The sequence below is a fragment of the Cibotium barometz genome, chromosome 39 (assembly GCF_041138505.1).
Source record: "Cibotium barometz isolate CiBa-2024 chromosome 39, ASM4113850v1, whole genome shotgun sequence".
NCBI lineage: Eukaryota > Viridiplantae > Streptophyta > Polypodiopsida > Cyatheales > Cibotiaceae > Cibotium > Cibotium barometz.
The window spans coordinates 48556108-48579156 of record NC_141084.1 but is presented as its reverse complement, the minus strand read 5'-3'; the positions used below and the strand labels follow the sequence as shown (position 1 = coordinate 48579156).

Here is a 23049-nt window from a genome sequence, read left to right as displayed (position 1 = left end):
TCGAAGGCCGTCGCCGACCGGGAGGTGCGCCGCTTCGAAGGGCTGGATCACGTCGCCGACTGGAGGGGGTGTCGCTTCGAACGGTGTGCCACCAACAAAGTGAAGAGGCGGGCAGTCGCTGGATGTATCAACGAGGCTCACGACAGGCAGCTCCTCCCAGCAAGCAAGGGCGCATGCTGGCAGCGAACAAGGCGAAGAGAGGGGGGGGCTCCATATTCAGCAGCGAAAGGGGCAGTTCCCGCCATGTTGCAAACGGCGCCCAACGGTCAGCAGGGAGGGAGGGTAGTCCGGAAATACAGCAGGGGGTCCCTCTCTGCTATACACACAATGCGTGTGTATGGGTGTGAGACCTTTTGTTCTTGTTTACATCACTTTGAGCAAGGATTTACGCCAAGTCCACCATCGCTCTGCTTCTTCCATACAACACCTAGAGGAGAGGTGGATGAGGGAGTGCCGCGGAGAGTGTGAGGGCTTCACAACCCACGGGTAGGAAAAAAATTTGCTCTGATACCACTGTGAGGATTATGTTGTTAATCCTTCATATTGTGTACTAATTACTACTTAAGTAATTAACTTAGAATAAGAACCTTCAGGAGAACACTTGAGATAAGATTGAATTGACTACTTGTATTAAACTGAGTACAATAGGTCTCTTATATAAGAGATGAAGAGACACATTTGAAGAGGCATGTCCTTTGACGAAAGGACATGACCTTAGACGAAAGGATACAACTTTAGGCTAAGGGATGTGTCTATTCGATGTAGAGGCACAACCATTCATCAAGGGATACAACCATTCGTCGAAGGGATGTGGCTATTCGATGAAGAGGTACATCCTTTGGCGAAGAGTCGCAACCAATCAAGGGTAGGGGTTCCCTTTGGCTGGTTACTCTTTGTATCCGCAACAGGAATCAGCAATGAAAAGAGAATCTGATACATAAATACGTCACAATCGTGACATGTCCACACACACCGTATCCTAGCGTGGCGGCATCCTTGTATGGTTAGATTGCGTTCCGGCACGACCACCGACTTCAGCATCATGTCTACAGAAGAGAGTACTCATCAGCCGGAAGACGTCTCCCCCGAAGGAGACCTTGTTCTTCTGCCTACAGCAGACACCATCGCTCTTCTTAGAGCTCAGAACCAGCTGCTCATGGAGCGTCTCCAACTCTTGAAGGCAGCAGCAACACGTCCTTCTACACCTCCTGTCATGACCCTGTGAAAATGGAACAGAACAAGTGTGGGCATGGTGGTTGCTGAGCAAAAATATTAAATGATTCACATTTGGGGTGCCCGGACAGAGATAATGATGTGTGGACATCTCCAGGTGTGAAGGGGGGAACAAGAACATTAATGTTTTAATGTTTTATTCATAGGTTGTCCCTAGGCCTTAGTGGCCCCTAGGGAACTTTAATGTTTATTAAAGTTGGGGCCCTAGGACAATTTTGGAGAGAGGCCACTCCACTTTTGGAGTTACACGCCTCTCTCATCTCTCTCTCTAGCTTTTTGGGGAGTCGTGCAACCTTCATGCGTGGAAGAGAGGAAGTCGACTGTTTTGGCTGCTGTTTTTGTTGGAGTTGTTGAAGAATAGGCCGTACAGCTCTGTACGAACAGCAGATATTGTGTACGGTTGCAGCAGGTCAGGCGGCTGTCACCCTGTTTGCTGGCTGTTGCAAGCAGCTGCAGTTGCAGTTTCAGGCAGCGCAGGCAGGTACAGCTGCAGGTACAGTCCTGTACGACTGCTGGTATAGTGTACGGACAGGACAGGAGCAGGCGGCACTGGACAGGACAGGTGGAGGCTGCGTTGACAGATACAGGCTGCAGGCGGCTACTGTTTGGTACTGACCAGTACAGTACATGCGTCTATAGAAGCTGTACGGACAGGTACAGTAGGGTTCTACTGACCTGTACGAGCAGATACAGCTGGTTGCAGATCTGTTCAGACCTGAACAGTAGGGAGCACTGCATCTCCAGCTATGCAAGAAAAGCTTTCCCAGAGTTTATTTGGTACATCAGACAAGTGGTTGCAAGAAGGCAAGTACAGACTGGTACGATTGGCTTCTCGAGTGCTGAACCACGTGCTGATTTGGTAAGCTCTGAACTCGTCCATCTATCTTTCTTTCCATTGGCTTATGTCTGCTGCAGAGTTGTGCTATCTGGCCCCTTGTGAGAGGAGGGGTATGGCAGATTGAAAGAGTGGAAACAACGATTGGACAGTGGATGTATGTTTGTGCTGAATTGTGGAACCATGTACATGAGATATGCCAGATGTGTGCTCAAGGCTATCCTACTGAATGGTCTTGGCTGATCAGAGGGAAACACAGAGTGTTGCTTTTGTGGGACACAGATCTGTGTGTGAACCCTCTATGCTAAGAGGTATTGTGGGCTGCCAGATTGGACATACAGGTGTAATTTCCTGGCCGGTTTTGTTGTACTCAGCTTTACATCATTTTGAATTTGAATAAAGAAATACCGAAAGGGGCACCAAGCTTTGGGGCCAACAGGTGTCAATTTCATTACAGTTTTTGGGGCACTCTAACTCCAATTAAATTTGCTTTTATATCTAGACTACAAGTGGAAGGGTGACTGCTAGTCTACCGCACTTCGGTTTCTACCAGATGCCGGTTTCACCTCCAGCAGCACCCGACTACATCTCCCTCTTCTTTTAGATGGAACAACAAAGGAGAGAGGATGAGGCCCCAAGGAAAAGAGAAAAAGCAGAAAGACAGGACTATGAGGAAGCCCAACGCAGGATCGACGAAGACCGGCGTCAGGCTGAACTCGCCGCTCGGGAACACCAACGTGAGCTTGATCGAGAACGTATGTTACTCGCGCACCAACGGGAAAACGAGGCCATACACTTGAGGTATCAGCAGCTCTCCTCAGTCTCCCCAATCATAGGTGTCACCAGCCAACAGTCCGCAGCAGCATCAACCACCATCATTCGCAATCAACCAAACTTCAGTAAGTATGATGGTAAGTGTGATCATTCATCAATTAATCAATTTATTTATCAGTTTAATGCTCATTTTCCATTAGCTAGGATCACAGACCCACAAGACAAAGTCCACTTAGCGGCTCCCCATCTCACTGGTGAGACAATCACTTGGAGCATTGGTCTAGTATTCATACAGACCAGGCCACAGGTGTCACAGCCTTTGATTGGGACATCTTTGTCCACGACCTGAAGACCAGATTTCTCCCGCCCCAACACATGACCAGTCTGAAAGACGAGTTCTATGGACTCAGACAGAACGGATCCCCAGTGCTTCAGTTTTCCGGTAAGGTTATTACTTTAGCACATCAGTTAGGGTTATCTGAGCAGGCTAAGATGGAGCAATTCATTCGTGGATTGGACTCTAACATTCGGTTCACATTTCGTAACTTTGAACCAAGTACATATGACCGGGCTTTGACTCTCGCTCAGAATGAAGAAATGAAGATGAACGGAGGCAAGCCCAAGCAGTCATCTCAGTCTAGTACCAAACCCCAACAGGGGAAGGGTAATTCGTCTTCTAAAGACACTAAGACAGACAACAGTCCTAGCTCTAGTTCAGGGGGTAAGGAATCCAGGCCTAAGAAGACCCCTGAGGAAAAGGCTCAAGCAGGCATCACTGGAGGCTATCTTCCTCCAGAGGAGCAAAGACAGTATTAGTCAGAAAACAGATGTTTTTTCTGTCATACCATATGGTAAGAAGGATTGTCCAAAATTCTGAGTATCTGACGTTGCGCTCGCTGAAGCTCCCGCCTCCCCTCTCCCTGCTCGCGATACTGCACTGCGCCTGTCGCCCCCCCCCCCCCCCCCCTCTGCCTGCTCGCCCCCCCGTCTTCCCCTCGCTCCTTCCCCCCTCCGCCTTCCCTGCATTGCCCGCCGCCTGTCCTTTTAGAGCCCCCCCCCCCCCCCCCCCCCCCCCCCCCGCCTGCTTCCGCTGCTGCGCCCCCCCCCTTTTTTTGTTCCGCTTGCTGCTGCCGCCTTGCTCTGCTCGCGTCCTCTCCTCGCACCTCCCCCCTTGTCTTCGCGCCCCCCTCCCCTCTGCTGCGCCTCATCCCCCCCCCCCTCCGCCTGCTCGCTTCCTCCCTTCCCTCTTGCGCGCAGCCCCCGTCTTCCCCTTTTTTAGGGTTTTATTTCTTTTTTTCTCCTTCGCCTTCTCCCACCCCCCCCCTTCCTTTTTCTTGCTTCCGCCCCCTTGGTTTTGTTTTCCTTTTTCGCTCCGTATCCCGCCTCTCTGTGTGCAGTTCGGTTCCAGCAGGATCCCGCCTTCGCCTCGCCTTCGCCGCAGCTTCAGACTCTGATGGAGGCTCCTCCCGCCCCGCCTCAGAGGGACTCATCCGCAGCCCCCTCGCTCGCCCCTGAGGTCACCCCCATCAGGCTTTCTCTTTCGCCGGAAGAGGAAGCGAGCCTCACCGCAGAGGTGGAACGCCTCCAGGCTCATTCCACCATCTGCCGTATAGTCGGCACTCGCCCCAGCAGAGGGGAGATCAGGGATCTTCTTCAGGCCCGCCTTCTTGCAGATGTGGGCAAGATCCTGGATGTACAGCTTCTGGGCCGGGGACATTATCAGATCGAGTTCGAGGCCGCCCAGAGCGTTGCCAAGGTCCTTGCCATGAGTCCCCTTGACATCAGGGGTGCTCGGGCTTTCTTCAGACCTTGGCAGCATGGATTTGACCCAGCAGCGGCGGAGCAGGGAGAGCGCCTCTTCCATGTTACAGTTTGTTTCCCTGGTCTCCGCCGGGAGTATCTTCCGCTCCTCTCCAAGCTCGGAGCATTGGTGGGCTCGGTACTAGAGACGGGCCCCTCAGCAGCTTCAGTGGTGGCCAGAGCAGCTGGGCTACCTTCGGTCAGAGTGTTGGTGTCTGACATCTCCTCCCTTCCTAAGGTCATTCAGCTACCTAGGATAGGGGGGGGGTGGATAGATCAGAGAGTGGAGTTCTCGGGGCTCCCAAACCAGTGCTTCATTTGCAGGCAGGTCGGTCATCTGGCCAGGGCCTGTCCTCGCAGGAGACCCCGACCCTCACCACTGCAGCAGGCTACTGATGGCCCGCCCACAGATTCGGCTCGGCAGGCTGCCTCCGAGACACCTGCTCAGGCCACAGAGACCTCGGAGTGGCAGCCTGGACAGGGGCGCCGCCGAGGGAGACAGCCACAGCAGCACGCCCAGAGACCGCTGCAGCAGCAGCCACAGTCTCAGCCTCACTGGGTCCCCGTGAGGAACAGCTTTTCTCCCCTCCAGGAGGAGACCCTCGTGGCGACGTCTGAGGACCAGGAGATGCCAGCACCCCCACCTTCACCCCCCCACCCCCGTCCCCTCCCACCGCCTCGCTTCCACCATCGCCTCCTCCCGTCTCCGCTCCGGTTTCGGCAGCGGCTCCCTCTCCACCTCCCTCGCCTCCCCCTCCTCCCCCTCCGCCCGCCTCACCTTCCCGGGAGGCCCTGGCAGTTCCCTGGCGCTCACCTGCAGTCCGGAGAGCGCTGAGCACTGACCTCGCTCGAGCATCACAAAGGAGACCTATGCCGATTAGGGCTTCACGGATTTCATCTATCCGCAGTCGGCTGAGTCGCCTTGGCATTAGACAGCGCTCGGAGGCTTTTGATTATACCTTCACACGGCTTTTTGGAGCAGAGGGCCCCCATGAGCCAGCACCCATCCGAGTTCATGTAGTGATACCTCCGGCCCGCGGGGAGGAGGCACTAGACTCAGCGGTGGCCTTCTCGTTCCCTCTATGTGGCCCTTGCGACCGGGAGTGGACTCTAGAGCTCGCTCTCAGCACTTTGAAGACTCAGGCAGTTGAGTTTTCTCATCACATGAGCGATCTGGAGGTGACAGATGTTTTGGGAGTTGGCTCATTTTTTCTTGGATCCCGGGAGTGTGGATACCTCAGGGATTCGGCATTTGGTCGTGCGCGTAGTGGCAGACTTAGCACGCGACCCTGGATATGTGTGTATACACGAGGTTGCTCTGTCAGAGCGGGAGGCAGTCGCCATGGGCCACAGCCACTGGCGCCAGATCCGGGATTCTTGCAGTACACCGGGTGGGCAGATTCGCAGCCGTTCGGATGGGGACTACTCTCCATCCAAGCCGCTTGCGAAGGCCCGCCGTACGGCTGAGACAGCATCCACCTCAGCAGGGCATCCATGAGGATCATCTCATGGAATGTACAGGGCCTTGGCGGAGCACACTTTATACGCTATCGTGGTTGCTTGAGGCAGGAGCTTCAGAGATGCCTGGTTGGTGGCAGCATTGATATTTTGATGATGCAGGAGCACCACTTGGGTGAGAGCAAGATCCGGAGATATGGTTCGGTGATGCCTAGTAGATGGGACACTTTTTGGTCTGCAGGGTTTGGTCCTTTGGGTGGACAGGGAGGAGTATGCATGGTCATTGCAGATGTATGGCGGCAGGCCATTGTGGATCGAGGGATCATTGTGCTTGGTAGAGCATAGTATGTCATTCTGAGGATGCATGATGAGCTATTGGGTGTGCTCAACATCTATGCGCCCAATCATGCTAGTGCCAGAGCAGAGTTCTGGACTCAGGTTACAGATGCATTGCCAGAGGCCGCACATTGGTGTGTTGGGGGAGACTTCAACATGCTTGAGGACCCGGCAGATAGGGTGGGAGGCAGTCATGTTACAGTGCACGGCACGGAGCTTGCAGCTTGGGACCGGTTTTGCATGTCACTGAGGATCACCGATGCATGGCAGCATGGGGCTTTCTCCCGGTCTCAGGACAGTCTTAGTTTCTCTCGGTCGGATCGCCGGCAGGGAGGGACTAATCTATCACAGATTGATCGCTTTTATGTGGGCGACTGGTTAGGGGAGCGAGGGGGCTCCGTCGGCATTCTCGCTGGCACCTCATTTTCAGATCATGCGCCAGTTATATTGACATTGGAGGAGGGGACACGGGAGCCCAGCTTGCAGTTGAGGATCCCAGAGAGGGTACTTACAGATCCCAGTCTCGCTGAGGACATTGAGAGGATCTGGCATGATAGTCAGTGCTCTGACCAGGATGCAGCGGGCCAGTGTGCCCAGGGACTCATTGATCTTAGCTCTTTTCTACACGCTGCAGCTTTGACACGACTGGGAGAGATTCGCGAGCGGGAGCAACGGCTGAGACGCAGCCTTGCTTCGCTACAGCGCCTTCAGGAGCAGCAGCCTGCATGTGAGTGGGTGGCGTCCCAGCTGAGCCAGGCACGCCAGGAGGTTAGAGAGGTAGAGGAGCAGAGACATGAGTTTTACTATCGTCGTCAGACCTCTCAGTGGACGCAGCTTGGTGATAGAGTGACTGGAGAGTTTTTTGAGATCACTGGACCCCGTCATGCGCGAGCAGGAGTCCGCCAGCTTGGTAGACCGGATGGATCGGTAGCTACTGAGCTCGGGGAGATCAGAGCCATTGCCACTGCATTTTATAGTGACCTGCTTTCAGCGGAGCCAGCCACTGAGGATCGAGATGTTTGCAGACAGACTGTGTGGGCCCATGTGCAGAGGAGGGTCACAGACCATATGCGTACAGTTCCAGGTGCGCCTCTGTCAGAGATTGAGCTTGCCGAGGCCTTGAGGGTCCTGCCGCGACATAGTTGCCCAGGGGAGGACGGACTGACGCCGGCCTTTTTTATGCCCTATTGGGACCTTTTGGGGCCAGGCCTCCGCAGGGGCTTTCAGCATGTTTTGGACACTGGGGTGATGCCGCAGAGCTTTTCAGAGGGCTTGATCTATCTTATCCCCAAGGGGGAGGGAGTATCAGATGACATTCGGCATTGGAGGCCTATTACGATCCTCAATACTGTCTACAAGGTCTTAGCAAAGGCCTTGAGTTTGAGGATCCAGCCCTTCCTGGGGGAGTTGATTCATGCTACTCAGACAGGATTTGTCAAGGAGCGCAGTATCCTTGACAACATCTTTACTTTCTGGGAGGCGACGGCCCGAGCTAGATTTCTTGGCGAGGACTTGGTCGTGATGCTTCTCGATTTTGCGAAGGCATACGATAGAGTTGATTGGGGTTTCTTAGAGGGCACCATGCTTCGCCTGGGCTTTGAACCAGGATGGATCAGAGGGGTGGCAGCTCTGTATTCCACAGCTCGCAGCCAGGTGCTGATTGCAGGAGGACGGGGGCCGAGTTTTGAGCTGACCAGATCAGTCCGTCAGGGGTGTCCTCTCGCCCCTTTCCTTTTTCTCTTCTTTGCGGAGGCTATGAGTATGTATTTGACGGCAGAAGAGGTTGGTTTGAGAGGACTGCAGCTCCCAGTCCGGGGGGAGGACCTGCTTGATGCTGAGTTTGCAGACGACACGGGCTTATTTTTGCATGGCCACGAGGCCAATCTTATTCGGGCTGAGCAGTCGCTCCAGGTTTTTAGTGCAGCTTCGGGAGCATTGATCAATTGGCGCAAGACAGTGGCCTTTTGGATCAGTAGTGCTCCCACTCCGGCATGGAGCCCGGACCCCGGTTTTAGATGGATTCCTCCAGGCACAGCAGTGCGGTATTTGGGATGCCAGATTGGCCTAGATTTGTCACCTGAGCAGCAGATTGCCCCGCTTCTTCTGAGCATTCGGAAGAAGCTATTGTATTGGAGTACAGCTCGACTATCCTTGGCTGGGAGGGTGGTGGTGGCAAATCAGGTGCTGTTAGCGACCATGTGGTACATTACGTCTTGCTGGATTTTCTCGAGCTCTTGCATCAGCCAGGTACAGAGGCTGATCAGGAACTTTCTGTGGTCTGGGCGGGACGGTCAGCCAGCTCGAGCAAAGGTTGCATGGGCAGTTATTACACTTCCGCTGGCTCAGGGCGGTTTGGGCATTATAGATCCAGTCGATCAGAGTAGAGCCTTATTGGGGAAGCTTATTGTTCGGGGGTTGCTTCTAGGCACTGAGCCTTGGAAAGAGCTCCTCTTGCAGCGGCTGCAGGCTCGGGCGCCCCCAGCAGGGGGTACTTGGGCACCATAGATTCGCTGGATCTTCATAGAGATGAGGAGGACAGGCCTCAGTAGAGGATGGGAGGACAGATTTGCTTTGAGTATCCTGAGAGCTTGGGAGCTGCTGAGACCGGGGCTCTCTCAGCGACCTCCTTCTTGTGTTGAGGAGCGGGCCAGACAGCCGCTCATCTGGAGCCCAGCGGTTCGCACGGAGCAGGGTCATATGCTGGGTTCTCGGCCTCGTCTAGCCTGGGGACCTTTAGCGGCAGGCCCAGCTCGTAGTTTTGGAGACTGGCAGGCTTTCTGCAGTCTACCAGAGGAGATCCAGGTGGAGAGGCTGAGTCACTTCAGAGGGGGGTTGATTATGAGGGATGATATTCAGGAGGCACTCACAGAGGAGTGGTTCACGCCTCTCGAGCCAGTGGCCCCACGGTGGATGGGAGCCTTTACACAGTTGGAGATCCTGATTGCTGTCAGAGCTAGCACTGAGGATGGCAGATGCCTCTACTATGAGATTCAGGATGAGAGCAGACTCCAGAGAGTGGAGGTGGAGTCGCCTTTGGTTGCAGAGTGCACCTTTCAGAGGATTCGGGTAGTGGCCGCCGCTTCTCGGAAGTGGCATATTGACCCCAACCCTGCTGATGTGCCCGGATTGGCGCATATAGGCATATGCAGCGCGCCCCTTGGCCCAGCTACAGTGGGACCCCGGGGAGTGGCACGATCCTTATGCATCCCTTGAGGCCACAGAGATCACCTTTTTCCAGTATACTGTTCGGCTGGGGCGGCATATTTTGACGGCGAGGAGGACGGTTTCTCCAGCGACAGCGGGGCATTGGCCACTACAGGGACTCTCACAGGAGTTCCTGGAGGATTTCTGGGCTCGGCTCTGGGCTAGTCGACAGGCCCGCAGGATCTCGACTTTTCAGTGAGCTGGTCGCCCACAGGGGCTCAGCAGTTGGCACTTGGCTTGTTTACAGCGGTCTTCCGGCGGCCTGCGTCCGATGCGGCCACCCTATGGAGACACAGAGACATTGCCTTTGGGATTGCCCTCAGGCACAGCAGATTTGGCTGTGGATGCTGCGTATTCTGGCCCCCCTCTCTCCAGAGGGTATGTTTACGTGGGGTGCCGCTGCTTGGTCGACTTCGTCAAGGCCTGCTATGGGCTATGAGATGGAGCAGGGCAGTCAGGCCATCAGATTTATTAGGGGCCAGCCTCGCCTGGTTCCGGCACCGGATTTCTCGTCCGCCAGCTGGACACAGGAGAGGGATTTACGATGGGAGCTCCTCAGCAGCCTCACCATCTGGTTCACCTGGAGGGCCCGGTGCTTTACGGCCTTTGAGGGGAGATTGGAGCCTCCAGCAGAGACTGTACGGGGGATTTGGCAGGAGTTGATCCACACCCTGCGAGGACAGTACGACCGCATCCGGGGAGACTCGGATGAGGCGATCTTACGACGCCAGGCCTTTCACACCACTTGGCGCTATGGCCCTTTCTACACCTTACACACGGGATCCCCCCGTTGGCACTACAGGCCACCTGTTTGGCTTTCCCCCCCCCCCTATTGTATGATTTAGCCGCTCAGTTCTTTGTACTGATGCTTGTATTTTGCAGCACCTAGGGAGAGTCTCCCGGGCTGCCATGCTGTATTCGCTGCTCTATCTCTCTTAGGAGCAGGAGAGATCTTTTGTAGCCCTACGGGCGTTTTTATATAACTAATGAAAGGATCTTTTCTCGAAAAAAAAAAGAAGGATTGTCCAAAAAGACAAGCAGAGCAAGCCTCCAAAGAGCCTTCTGCCACAATTGCCGCAGTATCCCCCGCACCTCCAGACCTGCCTGCTACCACCATTGCGGTTCAGATCTTACCTTCTATGCATTCCATGCCATCCGTGGTACTTGATGCTAAGCAGGAGGGTGAGGCAACAACCACACAGAAAAGCCTGATCCGAGCTTATGGCTCTGCCACTCAAGGGCCGACAGTTCATAATCCTTTTTGACATGGGCAATTCTGAGGACGCCATGGCTACCACCATGAGCTGTACCTTAGTGCCCTATCATTTGGAGGTAGATGGGTTTACACCTGGTCTCCGCACCCACATCTCTCAGAAGGCACAACAGTTTTCTTTTCAAGTTCAAAAGGCCTCATTCCAGCGAGATTTCATTGTCTCTCCTCTTTTGGGATGTGACATGATCTTAGGAATCCAGTGGTTTCGTCAGTATGAACCTATTCCCAATTGGGGACAGGACACCTTTATTATCTCTAAAGGTTTTCCTGAGCCTGTCATGATTCGGGGGGATAGGAGCATTCTTGGCATTCCTATGATTTCTCATCTCTAGGCCCGACGAGCTATGTGCAAGGGAGCAGAAGGAGCATTAATTTATGCTCAGACAGCTTCTATCTCATCAATAACCGCTGTCTCATCATCTTCAGTCCCTCAATTAGCAGATCTCCTTTCTCATTCAGACATTTTTTAAGGATGATCTCCTACCCAGTATCCCACAGTTAGCAGAACCTCCTAGCAAGTTTCCCTCGTCTTTCCAAGACTTTCAAGGGTAAGCTAGAACAGCAGTCAGTTCTCAAACATTTGAAACATGTTCCTTATGGACACAGTTTCACAGTCACCACAGACCACCAAGCACTTAAGTGGCTCCCGACGATGCCAAGTGCCCAGTGGAGTGCTCAGCACACTAGACAGGGTCAGCTCTTCCAACAAGTTGGAGGAATGATTACGTACATCCCTGGTCACCATGAGCTGTACCTTAGTGCCCTATCATTTGGAGGTAGACGGGTTTACACCTAGTCTCCGCACCCACATCTCTCAGAAGGCACAACAGTTTTCTTTTCAAGTTCAAAAGGCCTCATTCCAGCGAGATTTCATTGTCTCTCCTCTTTTGGGATGTGACATGATCTTAGGAATCCAGTGGTTTCGTCAGTATGAACCTATTCCCAATTGGGGGCAGGACACCTTTATTATCTCTAAAGGTTTTCCTGAGCCTGTCACGATTCGGGGGGATAGTAGCATTCTTGGCATTCCTATGATTTCTCATCTCCAGGCCTGACGAGCTATGTGCAAGGGAGCAGAAGGAGCATTAATTTATGCTCAGACAGCTTTTATCTCATCAATAACCGCTATCTCATCATCTTCAGTCCCTCAATTAGCAGATCTCCTTTCTCATTCAGACATTTTTTAAGGATGATCTCCTACCCAGTATCCCACAGTTAGCAGAACCTCCTAGCAAGTTTCCCTCTTGTCTTTCCAAGACTTTCAAGGGCAAGCTAGAACAGCAGTCAGTTCTCAAACATTTGAAACATGTTCCTTATGGACACATTTTCACAATGACCACAGACCACCAAGCACTTAAGTGGCTCCCGACGATGCCAAGTGCCCAGTGGAGTGCTCAGCACACTAGACAGGGTCAGCTCTTCCAACAAGTTGGAGGAATGATTACGTACATCCCTGGTCAGCATAACCCAGTAGCGGATGTTCTTAGTAGAAAGACCAGCATCCCGACCAGTCAGGAGTCTACCATTCTCAACATCTCTGGAAAAGACTTAGAAGATTAGTATGTCGATTCCGCAGAGTTTGGTACTCAACCCAGTTTGGCCCTCAATTTTGAGCCTGGCCATCATTCAGTTCACAGACAGCCATGTAAGTTTAGACGAGATATCCACTTCAAGGAAGGGGATTGGGTCTCTCAGTGCATCATGAAACAAAGATTGAAACAAGTGGGCAAACATTGTCCCAAGCTTTCATTCCATAGTTTCGGCCCTTTTCCAATAGTCAAAAAGTTAAGTGATGTCTCCACGAAGTTAAAATTGCCTACCAGTTGGACAATGCATGATGTTTTCCATGTTTCTTGGCTAAAACCATATGTTGGTCCAGAAGTGTTTGATGTTTCAGATGAACAGCAGCCAGACGTGGTAGACGAAGCAAAAGTTATTGAGCCCGAGCAGATCCTTCTTCATCAATGGAAGCACATCCTTCTTCATCGATGGAAGCATGGTTAAGGTCGACAGATACGTCAGTTCTATACGAAATTCCGAGATCGAGGCACCCACGAAGCCGTATGGCTAGACGAGGAGTTCTTCCAGGAGTACCCCCACTTGTTGGCGGACTACTTGGAAGCCATGAACCTGCCGCCAAGCTAAGCAGGAGGGAATGTCACATGCACTCTGCACTCAGTGCATGGTGACAAACTGGCTCATCATTAGCAGTGCAACAGTTGTACGGTATTAGAACCCAGTAGGATGATAATTGTCGTACGCCGTGACCCCATTGTACATCCTCAGTCCAGGATAAGTCAGGCACGAGCTACGTAGGTCATTCCTCAGCCTTAGTGGGTCAGTCAATCAGTCAAGTCCCTTAACCCACTTGGAGAGAATCATTCATGCATGTAGAGTCAGTAGAAGCCTTAGGTTTAAGTTATTTTCACCCACCAAATTAGGCGAATTCATGAAGCAAGCTTCTCTTATAAGATCGCTCATGTAAGTGGGTCACTAGAATCTTGATCCAAGGAGATTTCCAAGGACAAAATAGGTCCCTGAACTACTACTCTCTTATAAGCTCCCCCATGTCACTGGGTCACTAGAGTACGACAAAACAGGTCTTTAAACTACAAGCTCTCTAAGCCCTCTTGTCAGGGAAATCATACCAACCAATTCTCACTATTGCTTCTCCAAGGATGCAACCAACCAATTGAATTCTCCCAATCAAAGCTTGTTACCAAAAAATTAGAACTGAGTCCACCCTTCTCTCCATCAAGGATCTTGTGAGATGAGTGTGGAAGTTTAAAGAACTTCCTAAAACTAGTGAGCTGGCTAATTAGTCCAGCTATCAATCTGCTATCATCTACCTGTGGCATAAAGTGATCAGCTTCACGCCCAGATTGTTATGTGTATAGACAACATATTTAGGGAATGAAAATACACATTGCTTCCACCGCTGGAAGCACACTTCACCCAATCCAAAAAGTTTGAATCCTTGCTTCTTCACAGTCTATGGTCTGCATCCCATCAAACATAGGTGAAACCCCTCTTTGATTACTAGAATCGAGGATTTAGATGCCTCTGTGGAACCGAGTTCACACCTTGGAGCATCTGGTGCTCCTGTACGAGTTGAGGTTTGAAAAATTGTAATCCATGAACCAGAGAGGTGAACAGCAAACAAAGTTCCTGGATTGCAGGGACTTACAGAAGATTCCTCTAAGAATCTCCATGCTGTCTCCAATTACATCAAGAGTTGTGCTAAGAGTTGGTCTGTTGGCTAAAGACTGATATTAACCTGTGAATCTAAGCTAAAAACTAAACATTTGTGCAACAAAACAGCACAGAACCTAGTTGCATTGAACATAAACCAAAGCGGGAAAGGCAAGCATGCATTAACGACTCATTTAAATTGAGACTTAAAACCAAAAACTTACAGTGTCTGGCTTGCGGAATGCATAATCAAACTCCAGCATGTCCACAGCTCTCATGCAAAGCATCATGTTTTCAAATCAATCATGTAATTGGAGCTCTTTGAAGTCAATCACTTGTTTCCCTTGAGCCTGATCAAGAGAAAGAAACAAGTCAATAAATCACCCAATGCCCATACTTTAGGAAAAATCGATTAGCTGAAGTATATAATCTTCTACGCATCACTCTTGCTGACTCATTTTATGGCAACTATTAACCACATAAATTCCCAAAAGTTTTCATCACTTACTACTAGCAAAGGATGCCATAAGATACCATTACTGACGTAAAAATGGCTCTTTTTCCAAGCAGAACAGGTTCAGCCCATGTACTGCCTTATCTCCATCCATATATTGGTGTTTAGCTAACACCTTATTTGGCTCTAGGCAAATTCTAGCACTCACAAAGCAAATTTCTGCCTATGAATAGGGGCAACCTTGCACGTTTTTCTGCATCGCCTGACATCCCAACTACAGCATCATGAGATTGGCAGCAAGTTCTAATAGAATTCACCTTGAGCCTGATCGATTAAATCACCATGAACCTTGCAAACACTAAGCAAGGTATGTACATGATTGGCTAGGATTGAAGGAACTTCTAGGGCTTATGATTTCTAAGCATGCCAACGTGTGTCTCAGAGTCCTCGCAATTGACCATGCTTGTTTCTGGCCAGGTTCTAACAATTGCAGCGGCCAGCCACATGCATTTTACACAATTTCTCTGATTACAGTGGCCGCATCATCCCACATGCCAGCTACAGCATAGATATTTGATAGCATCATGCGAGCTCCAGTATGCTTGGAATCCAATTCAAAAATCCGGTCAGCTGCATATTTTGCCCGCTCCACATCACCATGGACTTTACAAGCACTAAGCAAGGTTAACCATGCCACTGGACTAGGATGACTTGGCATTTTTTTGAGAAAATTTTCTGCTTCAACAAGTAGCCCTGCCCGACCATAAAGATCAGCCATGCAAGAATAATGCTCGACTGTGGGTTCAAAGCCATACGTTTGAGACATGGAATCAAAGTATTCCTGGCCTTCATTAATCAGACCCGCATGGCTGCATGCCGAGAGCACACTGACAAAGGTGATCTCATCTGGCTTCATATCGTCCTCGCGCATTCTTTTGAAAAGTTTGACAGCCTCCTTGCCATGTCCATGCTGGGAATATGCTGCAATCATGGCATTCCATGATGCCACATCTCTTTTGGGTAGACTTTCAAAGATCTTGTTGGCTCCCCTGAAATCCCCACATTTGCTGTACATGTTCATAAGTGCAGTTTCCACCATCACATCAGACACAACTCCACTTTCTACAAGGTATACATGAAGGACCTTGACCTGCACTAGGTCTACCAAACCAGCACACGCATCCAGAGTGCTGATGAATGTAACATGGTCTGGATTCAAGCCTTCATGCTGCATTCTTTGATATAATGCTAAAGCCACTTCACCATGCCAATGCTGGGCATATGCTGCTATCATTGCATTGAAAGACACAATATTCTGAGTATGCATTTTGTCAAACACAATGCATGCATCATCCAGAGCACCACATTTGCCATACATATTCATTAGTGCAATCCCGACAGAGGACTCTAACTCCATACCCCTCTCAATTATGAGATTGTGAACCAATTTTCCATCCATGAGGGCTGATAAGCCAGTCAATGCATCAAGGATGCTACTAAAGGTAAACTCGTCCGGCTTCAAACCTTCATGGCACATTTGCTCAAACATTTGAAGAGCTTCTTTTGCATGATTGAACTGTGCATATGCTGAAATCATTGCCGTAAACAGCACCACACTTTTTTGCTGTATGGAAGTGAATACTCTTCTAGCATCTTCCAACTTGCCACATTTGCCATACATGATGACAAGGGTAGTGCTCAAGAAAGCATCCAACTTGAGTTCACTTTCAATTATCATTGAAAAAATAAGCTCCCCCATGGCTAGAACCTTCGGATTAGCACATGCATCAAGAATAGTTAAGAAGGTTATGTGGTTTGGATTCACACCCTCTTGTTGCATTCGGCAAAAGAGTGCAAGAGCTTCACTTAAACGCCCATGCTCAGCATGTGCCGAAAGCAGAGCAGTCCATGAAACTACGTTTTTGTTGATCAAGTGGTCAAACATTCGTTGTGCATCATCCAGGCTCCCACATTCACTATACATGCTGACCACTGCAGTACCAACTATAACATCAGACTGGATCCTGACTCCACTCTCAACCATGAGGTAATGGATCAGCTTGCCTTCTACTAGATCTGGCCTTGAACATGCATTGAGAGCACTTACGAAGGTCACATTATTGACCTTCACACCATCCTGCTGCATCTGGCAGAGAATTTCAAGGGCTTCCTTGCAAAGTCTGTGCTTGGCATATGCTGTAATCATCGCATTCCATGCAACTACATTTCGTTCCTGCATTTTTCGGAACAAGAAATGTGCACTATACAAGCATCCACACTTGCCGTACATGTTCAAAAGAGCAGTTCCGACAAAGACATCTGACTCTGTCCCACTCTCGATGGTTTGTGCATGTATCAATTTGCCCACTCCTAAGGCTTCTATACTTGCACAAGCCTCAAGTGTGCTGATGAAGGTAACTCTATCTGGCTTCACGCTCCCCTTGAGCATTTTTCCAAACAACTGGAGGGCCTCTTTCCCATGACCCTGCTTTGTGAATGCTGTGATAGTTGCCGTCCATGTCACCACATCTCTTTCCACCATATCAGAAAAAACTTTGCATGCTAAGTCCAAGCTCCCACACTTGCCATACATGGTGATGAGAGCGTTTCTTACAGCAATATCGACCAGAAAATCATTAGCGACTATGTAAGCATGCACCAGCTTTCCATCTTCTAGAGCTGATGGGCTGGAACATGCATTCAGAACATTGATGACTGTTCCGTTATCTGGCATCACCCTTTGAGCAAGCATTCCTTGTAAAAGCTCGCGTGCCTTCTTGCCATGCCCAACATAGGCATAAGCTGCAATCATCATGTTCCACGATTGCAAGTCCCTGTGCTGCATGTGATTAAATACCCTGCGGGCATCATCAGGGGTACCGCATTTGCCATACATGTTGACAAGGAGGTTTCCAAAGAGGTTACCATCATGCTCTATGCCGTCTGAAACGATGAGAGCATGGACGCGCTGCCCAGCCAGCAGCGACTTCATACCGGCACATCTCTGCACAATGTAAGCATAGGTGGAGGTGTTTGGCCGTACACCTCGCACATACACAGACTGGATGAAGTTGAGGGTTTCATGCAATTGACCTTGCCTGCACAATGAGATGGCATAGTCTAAGCCATACTCTTTGGGTTGTGGACCTGCTTTAGCAGCAGAAGCAAGAGAGCTTATGAAGCTACCCTTGTTGCACAGGGGTAGCCACTTCCTCCGAGCTGGTATGAAAAAGGAGAATTTAAGCTAAAAATCTCATGCATTTCTCTCTAGCATCATAGAATTTTAAACAACCATCGGAACATATTTTTGAAACTAAGTCAAGAGAGGAAGAAGGCAGCTTACCGATCATCGCTGAAGAAGAAGACACCTCGTTGCAAGCATCGCTCGATCATGCAAGAGCTCTCTCCATCAAAAACCAGTGTTTGTCTCGCTTAGTCGATTAATTTGAAATTTGAAAATGAGATCTCATTTAGACGGGCAGAGGCCTAGTGTGAGCAGGCGAGCGCTCGAGCGCAAGATCGCGGCCGGACAGTACAGCGAAACGGACCACCTTGGCCAGGCGGAAAAGTTCGTTGATGACCAGGTAGAGGAATGACAAATAGGGCGTGCAAAAAAAGGCGCCAATTATTCGCAACTTGAAGGCCATTGGCTCCTCCTCAAGACTACGTGCACGGGGTCTTAAAGACCCTTGTCAAGTGATATCAATGGATAGCATTGATCAAAAACCGCGACTTTTTTTTTTTGTCGCCGGATAAAAGTCAGTAAACTAGGACAAGTAAACTAGGTTACTAAGCGATCATAGTTTACTTCTTAGTTTACTAAACGGGCATAGTTTACTTCCTAGTTTACTAAGCGATCCTAGTTTACTTTCTAGTTTACTAAGTGGGCATAGTTTATTCTCTAGTTTACATCATGGAATGAAGGTGAATTTGGGTTTGGGACATAGAAAATTTTGGAGCAAAATGTTATGTGCAAAAGAGGATTTGAACTCGAGACACCGTTGGAAACATCTTACCACTTCACTATACCTTCAAGCAACAAAACCATGTGGTTTCAAGATTATGTTTTTCACCCCTAGTTTACTGACCCTAGTTTACTTTATTCGACGGTCCCAAAAAGGCGTCGCGATTTCGATCAATACCATCCATTGATATCACCTGACAAGGGTCTTTAAGACCCCTTGGCACTTAGTCCTAAGGGCCATTGGTGGCTGGTGTTGGAAGAGAACCTCGGCACTATATGCCACAGGTCTTAAATGAACCCATGGTGGTGGGATCGACAGTGCAGAAGCCTAGACACCAAGACTGAGGCAACTGCGATCGTCAGATCTCTTTTTTATCCAGGTTTACTATTAGTAAACCAGGCCTGTCGAGAAAATGGTTGGTCGCCCAGAAATTGGCATGAAGCTCGTGTTGCATTCATGTCGACTTTAGGCGCCAGCTATGTTAACGGTAGGTTGATGGGACGTTTGAGTTTGAATTTTGGCCTGGTTTACTAAAACTAAACCAACTTTTTGGTGCCAAAAAGTACTAAAACTAAACCAGGAAGGATGTGCGCGGGTAGCACTTTTTCTTTTCTCACCAACTTCTATACTCGTCACATGCTCTACTCCATCCGTGTTGCTTTTTCTCGGGTTATGACCTTTGGAAGGCCATGTATGTGTCTTTTTCTCTACCCCACACAACCTAGAAGGGGCTCGAATGAAAGATTGAGTGAATTCACCATCCATAGAGGCTTCTCTTCCATACATTGGTGGATTTTCAAGTCAGGTGAGCATTCTAGAAGATACGATAATTGAGGGAATGGATGGCAATGCCATGCACAAAGTAGGGGGCGATGAGAGCAATTGGAGTGCAGATGTAGATTCAATGTCCTCCTGAGGTAAAACTAGCGATGACCAGGATAGTTTTGAAGGAAATAGGAATGACCCAGTTGCATCTTGGCCAGTTGAGGATTTCAGTCAATGCCTAGAGAACATGAAAAATGAGCCATATCCCTTCTTGTATACTTCTCAAGTATACTTTTCCTTTGATGAAGATACTTACAAACTCATGCAATGTGATCTAATGGGTAGGATCTATTGTCATTGGATGTCTTAAAAGCCCATGATCATAGAGGTGTTCTCGATGTAAAGAAGTGGAGAAGGTTGAAAGATAATTTGCGTCTTGCCAAGTGTGAAGATGGTGTGAAACGCTTGTGCCTAAAATCCACTGCTCCCCAATTGCAGATTACACCACTTGAGGATTGGGCAAGCATAATATTAGCTGCACATGTGAAAGATGAGCCTCATCAAAGTGTGAAAGCCACATTGAATTTGATCAAAACAAAGTGGTGTACAACTATTAGCAAGCATGGCATTCATGTGGAATTTGTGAAAGAGGTCATTTCTCAATGTGATTGCAATAATGAAAGCAAGCAGCATGACTATGGTCCATTCAATGTGCATTCCTAAAACATTGATCGAGCTAAATGATATATTCGTGCATTTATAATAAGCAAGTCTAATGTACATGTTACCTTGGATGATCTCCAAATCAAGCACAAAGTGAGACTTATTTGTAAAATAACTACAAAGAAGAATGGTCTAGACAAGGTTGCATATGAGTATGTTTGCCATCACGGTGGAGAAGCAAAGAGAAAGAGGTCAAATGCTTGCAAGCTGCAAAAGTCAAAGAAGTGTGGTTGCCCATTTAAAGTGTACATAGAGTGTCGAGATGGTATGGATGAAGTTTCTGTAGTTATCAATGACATTCATAAGGGCAATGTTCCCAGCTCGTGTAGTGAACTCTTTTGTGCACCCAAGGGTGATCCAATGTGGCATGGATGACCTCTTTGATGTGGATTCATCTTAGCATGTATCAAAGATGTTGGCATCCAAAGAGAAATGTCAAATAGAGAAGGCATCACCTTTAGAGCGTGTCATCTATAGATTCTTTATGATACCGAAAGAAGTCCAGTTGATTCAATATCTGAGGCTTTGCCAAGGCAAACGTTCAGGATGACGATGTTCAGGGAGGCGCTTGCCCTAAAGGATCAAAAGAAGGTAATTAATGACCTTCGATTCTTGGGTGTCTGTCGCTTTGCATAATATTATTTCATTGTGTGAAGCAAAATGTTATGGTTTTATACGTCCAGCCTTATAATCCACATGCATGCGAGAATAAGGATAAGACTTTTATCGTCATTATTCAAGATGACTGGATGCTACAAATAGCAATGAGATTTTCATGTAACAACTCTTCGGCTGTGGATAGCACTTTCAAAACCAAATGTGTTTGGTCTCCCATTGTACGCTGCTATTTTTCCCAATCAACATGGCATTGGAATACCTATTTGGTTCATGTTATGCGCAAACGATGTTGGTACAAATCATGAAAGCATTTCCTTGGAGATCACTATAAGGATTGTGTTGTCTAGATTAAATAGGATTCAGCCTTTATCCATTATCATCACATCACATTAACAAGTGTCCAGAAGAGCTACACTCTATTCTAAAGGTCATGGATGAGGCTCCACATTACTGGACATTAGATCAGCATGGGGCTTCTATGGGGGAAGGTTGCTGGACATGTATTGCTATGCTGGTTTCATGTCAAGAAGGCATGGGTCGAGAATGTACTACCGCAAGAATGTCTCTTATTTATTTCATTTAGGCTACACATGTGCAAAAAGTATATTATACAGTGTACTGGCTTACTTTGCATAATCCTCGTACACAAATTATGTGCATGTACCAAAAGAGCTAAGGGATCACATTTATAGCTCCTTGAGCAATCTTATGCACGCACCTAGTGAAGAGTTGTTTGATGCAAGGTTTAGAGAGCTACTCTTATGGCTCACCCTAACCCTCCTTGAAACACATCCAAAAAGAGATTACCTGGTGAACCCCAAACTGTCGTGAGGATCTTTCCAATGGCCGAGCTTGTAACCCTTAAGGTCTCCAAGCTCACTCTACAACTCCTTGAGAAGCAATTCCACCACGTCTCCCGAGCGTTGTCACACCGCCGCGTTGCACTACGGGTCCTTATCCCTCCTCTCCCCTCACTTCTCACACACACTCACTAGCATGCATTAGGGAGAGATATTAGCAAGAGGATTAGCAAGAGCAAGACTCAATTGCACAATGGGAGAGTATGTTGTATTATTATGAGAGATTCACTTATAGGTTTAGAGAGCTACTCTTATGGCTCACCCTAACCCTCCTTAAAACACATCCAAAAAGAGATTACCTGGTGAACCCCAAACTGTCGTGTGAGGATCTTTCCAATGGCCGAGCTCGTAACCCTTAAGGTCTCCAAGCTCGCTCTATAACTCCTTGAGAAGCAATTCCACCACGTCTCCCGAGCGTTGTCACACCGCTGCATTGCACTATGGGTCCTCATCCCTCCTCTCCCCTCACTTCACTCACACACACTCACTAGCATGCATTAGGGATTAGCAAGAGGATTAGCAAGAGCAAGACTCAATTGCACAATGGGAGAGTATGTTGTATTATGAGAGATTCACTTATATACATGGCCATAAGTGTTCACACTCACTTAAACTATGGCCGACAGGGCACTTTAGACTCATAAGAGGCCTAATGCTATTACAATGACTACTCTCATAATATATCCATGAAGTACATCACTTAGGACTTCATCTTATCATCTTGCTACCACATGCTCTTAAAGTGGGAATTGCCGTAAATAATCCGTCACACCATTACAGGCGCCCATCCAAGTTGTAGTTTTGGACATTATTGCTTCATATCTTGAATGTATGACCCTTTGATGTATCTACCGTGACTCCTTGATGTAAGATAAGGTCCCCTTCCTGATGGCGATCGCGTCCTCGTGATCGCGGTTGAAGACCTTTGTGTGGGGAGAATGAACAAACTTTAGCGATGGCTTTGATGTTGAATGACATTCAATGGTCTTTGTTGCTCCGGAGAAAGAAATAAGAAAAGCTAGTTAATGAATGAAGAGGTTAGTGGTTTATTGGAAATTCTTAACAGAGTGGTGGGTGGGGTTTTTTGCGAATGATTGCATTTTTCATTTGTGTGACCCCTTTTGTTTTGTTTTGTTTTTTTTGCTCAATTTATTTTTGGCAATCATCAGCAAGGTTACATGTGATTTTTATTAGTGGGGACACTAAGAGATGTTAATAATGGGAGAGAAGAGAGAGAAGGATCCGGAGAAACGTTGACTTGATCATCAGAACGAGATGGTGATTCTCAGTTCCTCATTTGATTTATTGAAGAGATATTCATCATTTGAAGTAATTGGCTTGTGTGATGATGTCCCTTTGTGTGGCAAGATTCTTATCAAATGTTGTTGAGAGTAGGACCTGATCCTGTCTTCTTCTGTCCATGTGCTTTTTATGTTTTATTGCATATTTAAGTGCTCTTATGAAGCATATTTACATGAAGTACGAGAATTGAGTCGTATAAACTCTTATTGAACTGCTCTGTGTGTTGAAGTAGCCACTTGTTTTGGTGAGGATCAAAA

The 23049-nt window shown here is 48.6% G+C and overlaps 1 protein-coding gene and 1 long non-coding RNA gene across 2 annotated transcripts in view; both read right to left on the bottom strand.

Moving 5' to 3' along the window:
* LOC147616187 (uncharacterized) overlaps positions 1–14751 on the bottom strand; it is a 42792-nt gene extending 28041 nt beyond the window's left edge. The window contains exons 1-2 of the long non-coding RNA XR_015262692.1: positions 14614–14751; positions 14330–14455 (exon numbers count right to left, since the gene is read on the bottom strand). This is a non-coding gene — a long non-coding RNA (uncharacterized LOC147616187). The remainder of the gene's footprint in view (positions 1–14329; positions 14456–14613) is intronic.
* A 116-nt stretch (positions 14752–14867) lies between these two features.
* LOC147616186 (pentatricopeptide repeat-containing protein At3g09040, mitochondrial-like) lies at positions 14868–18296 on the bottom strand. The gene is made up of 2 exons (XM_086778837.1): positions 17903–18296; positions 14868–17778 (listed from the first exon to the last, which is right to left on the bottom strand). The coding sequence occupies exons 1-2, from the start codon at positions 17907–17909 to the stop codon at positions 15071–15073; spliced, it is 2715 nt and encodes a 904-aa protein (XP_086634963.1). The 5' UTR covers positions 17910–18296; the 3' UTR covers positions 14868–15070.
* Positions 18297–23049: the final 4753 nt, after the last annotated feature.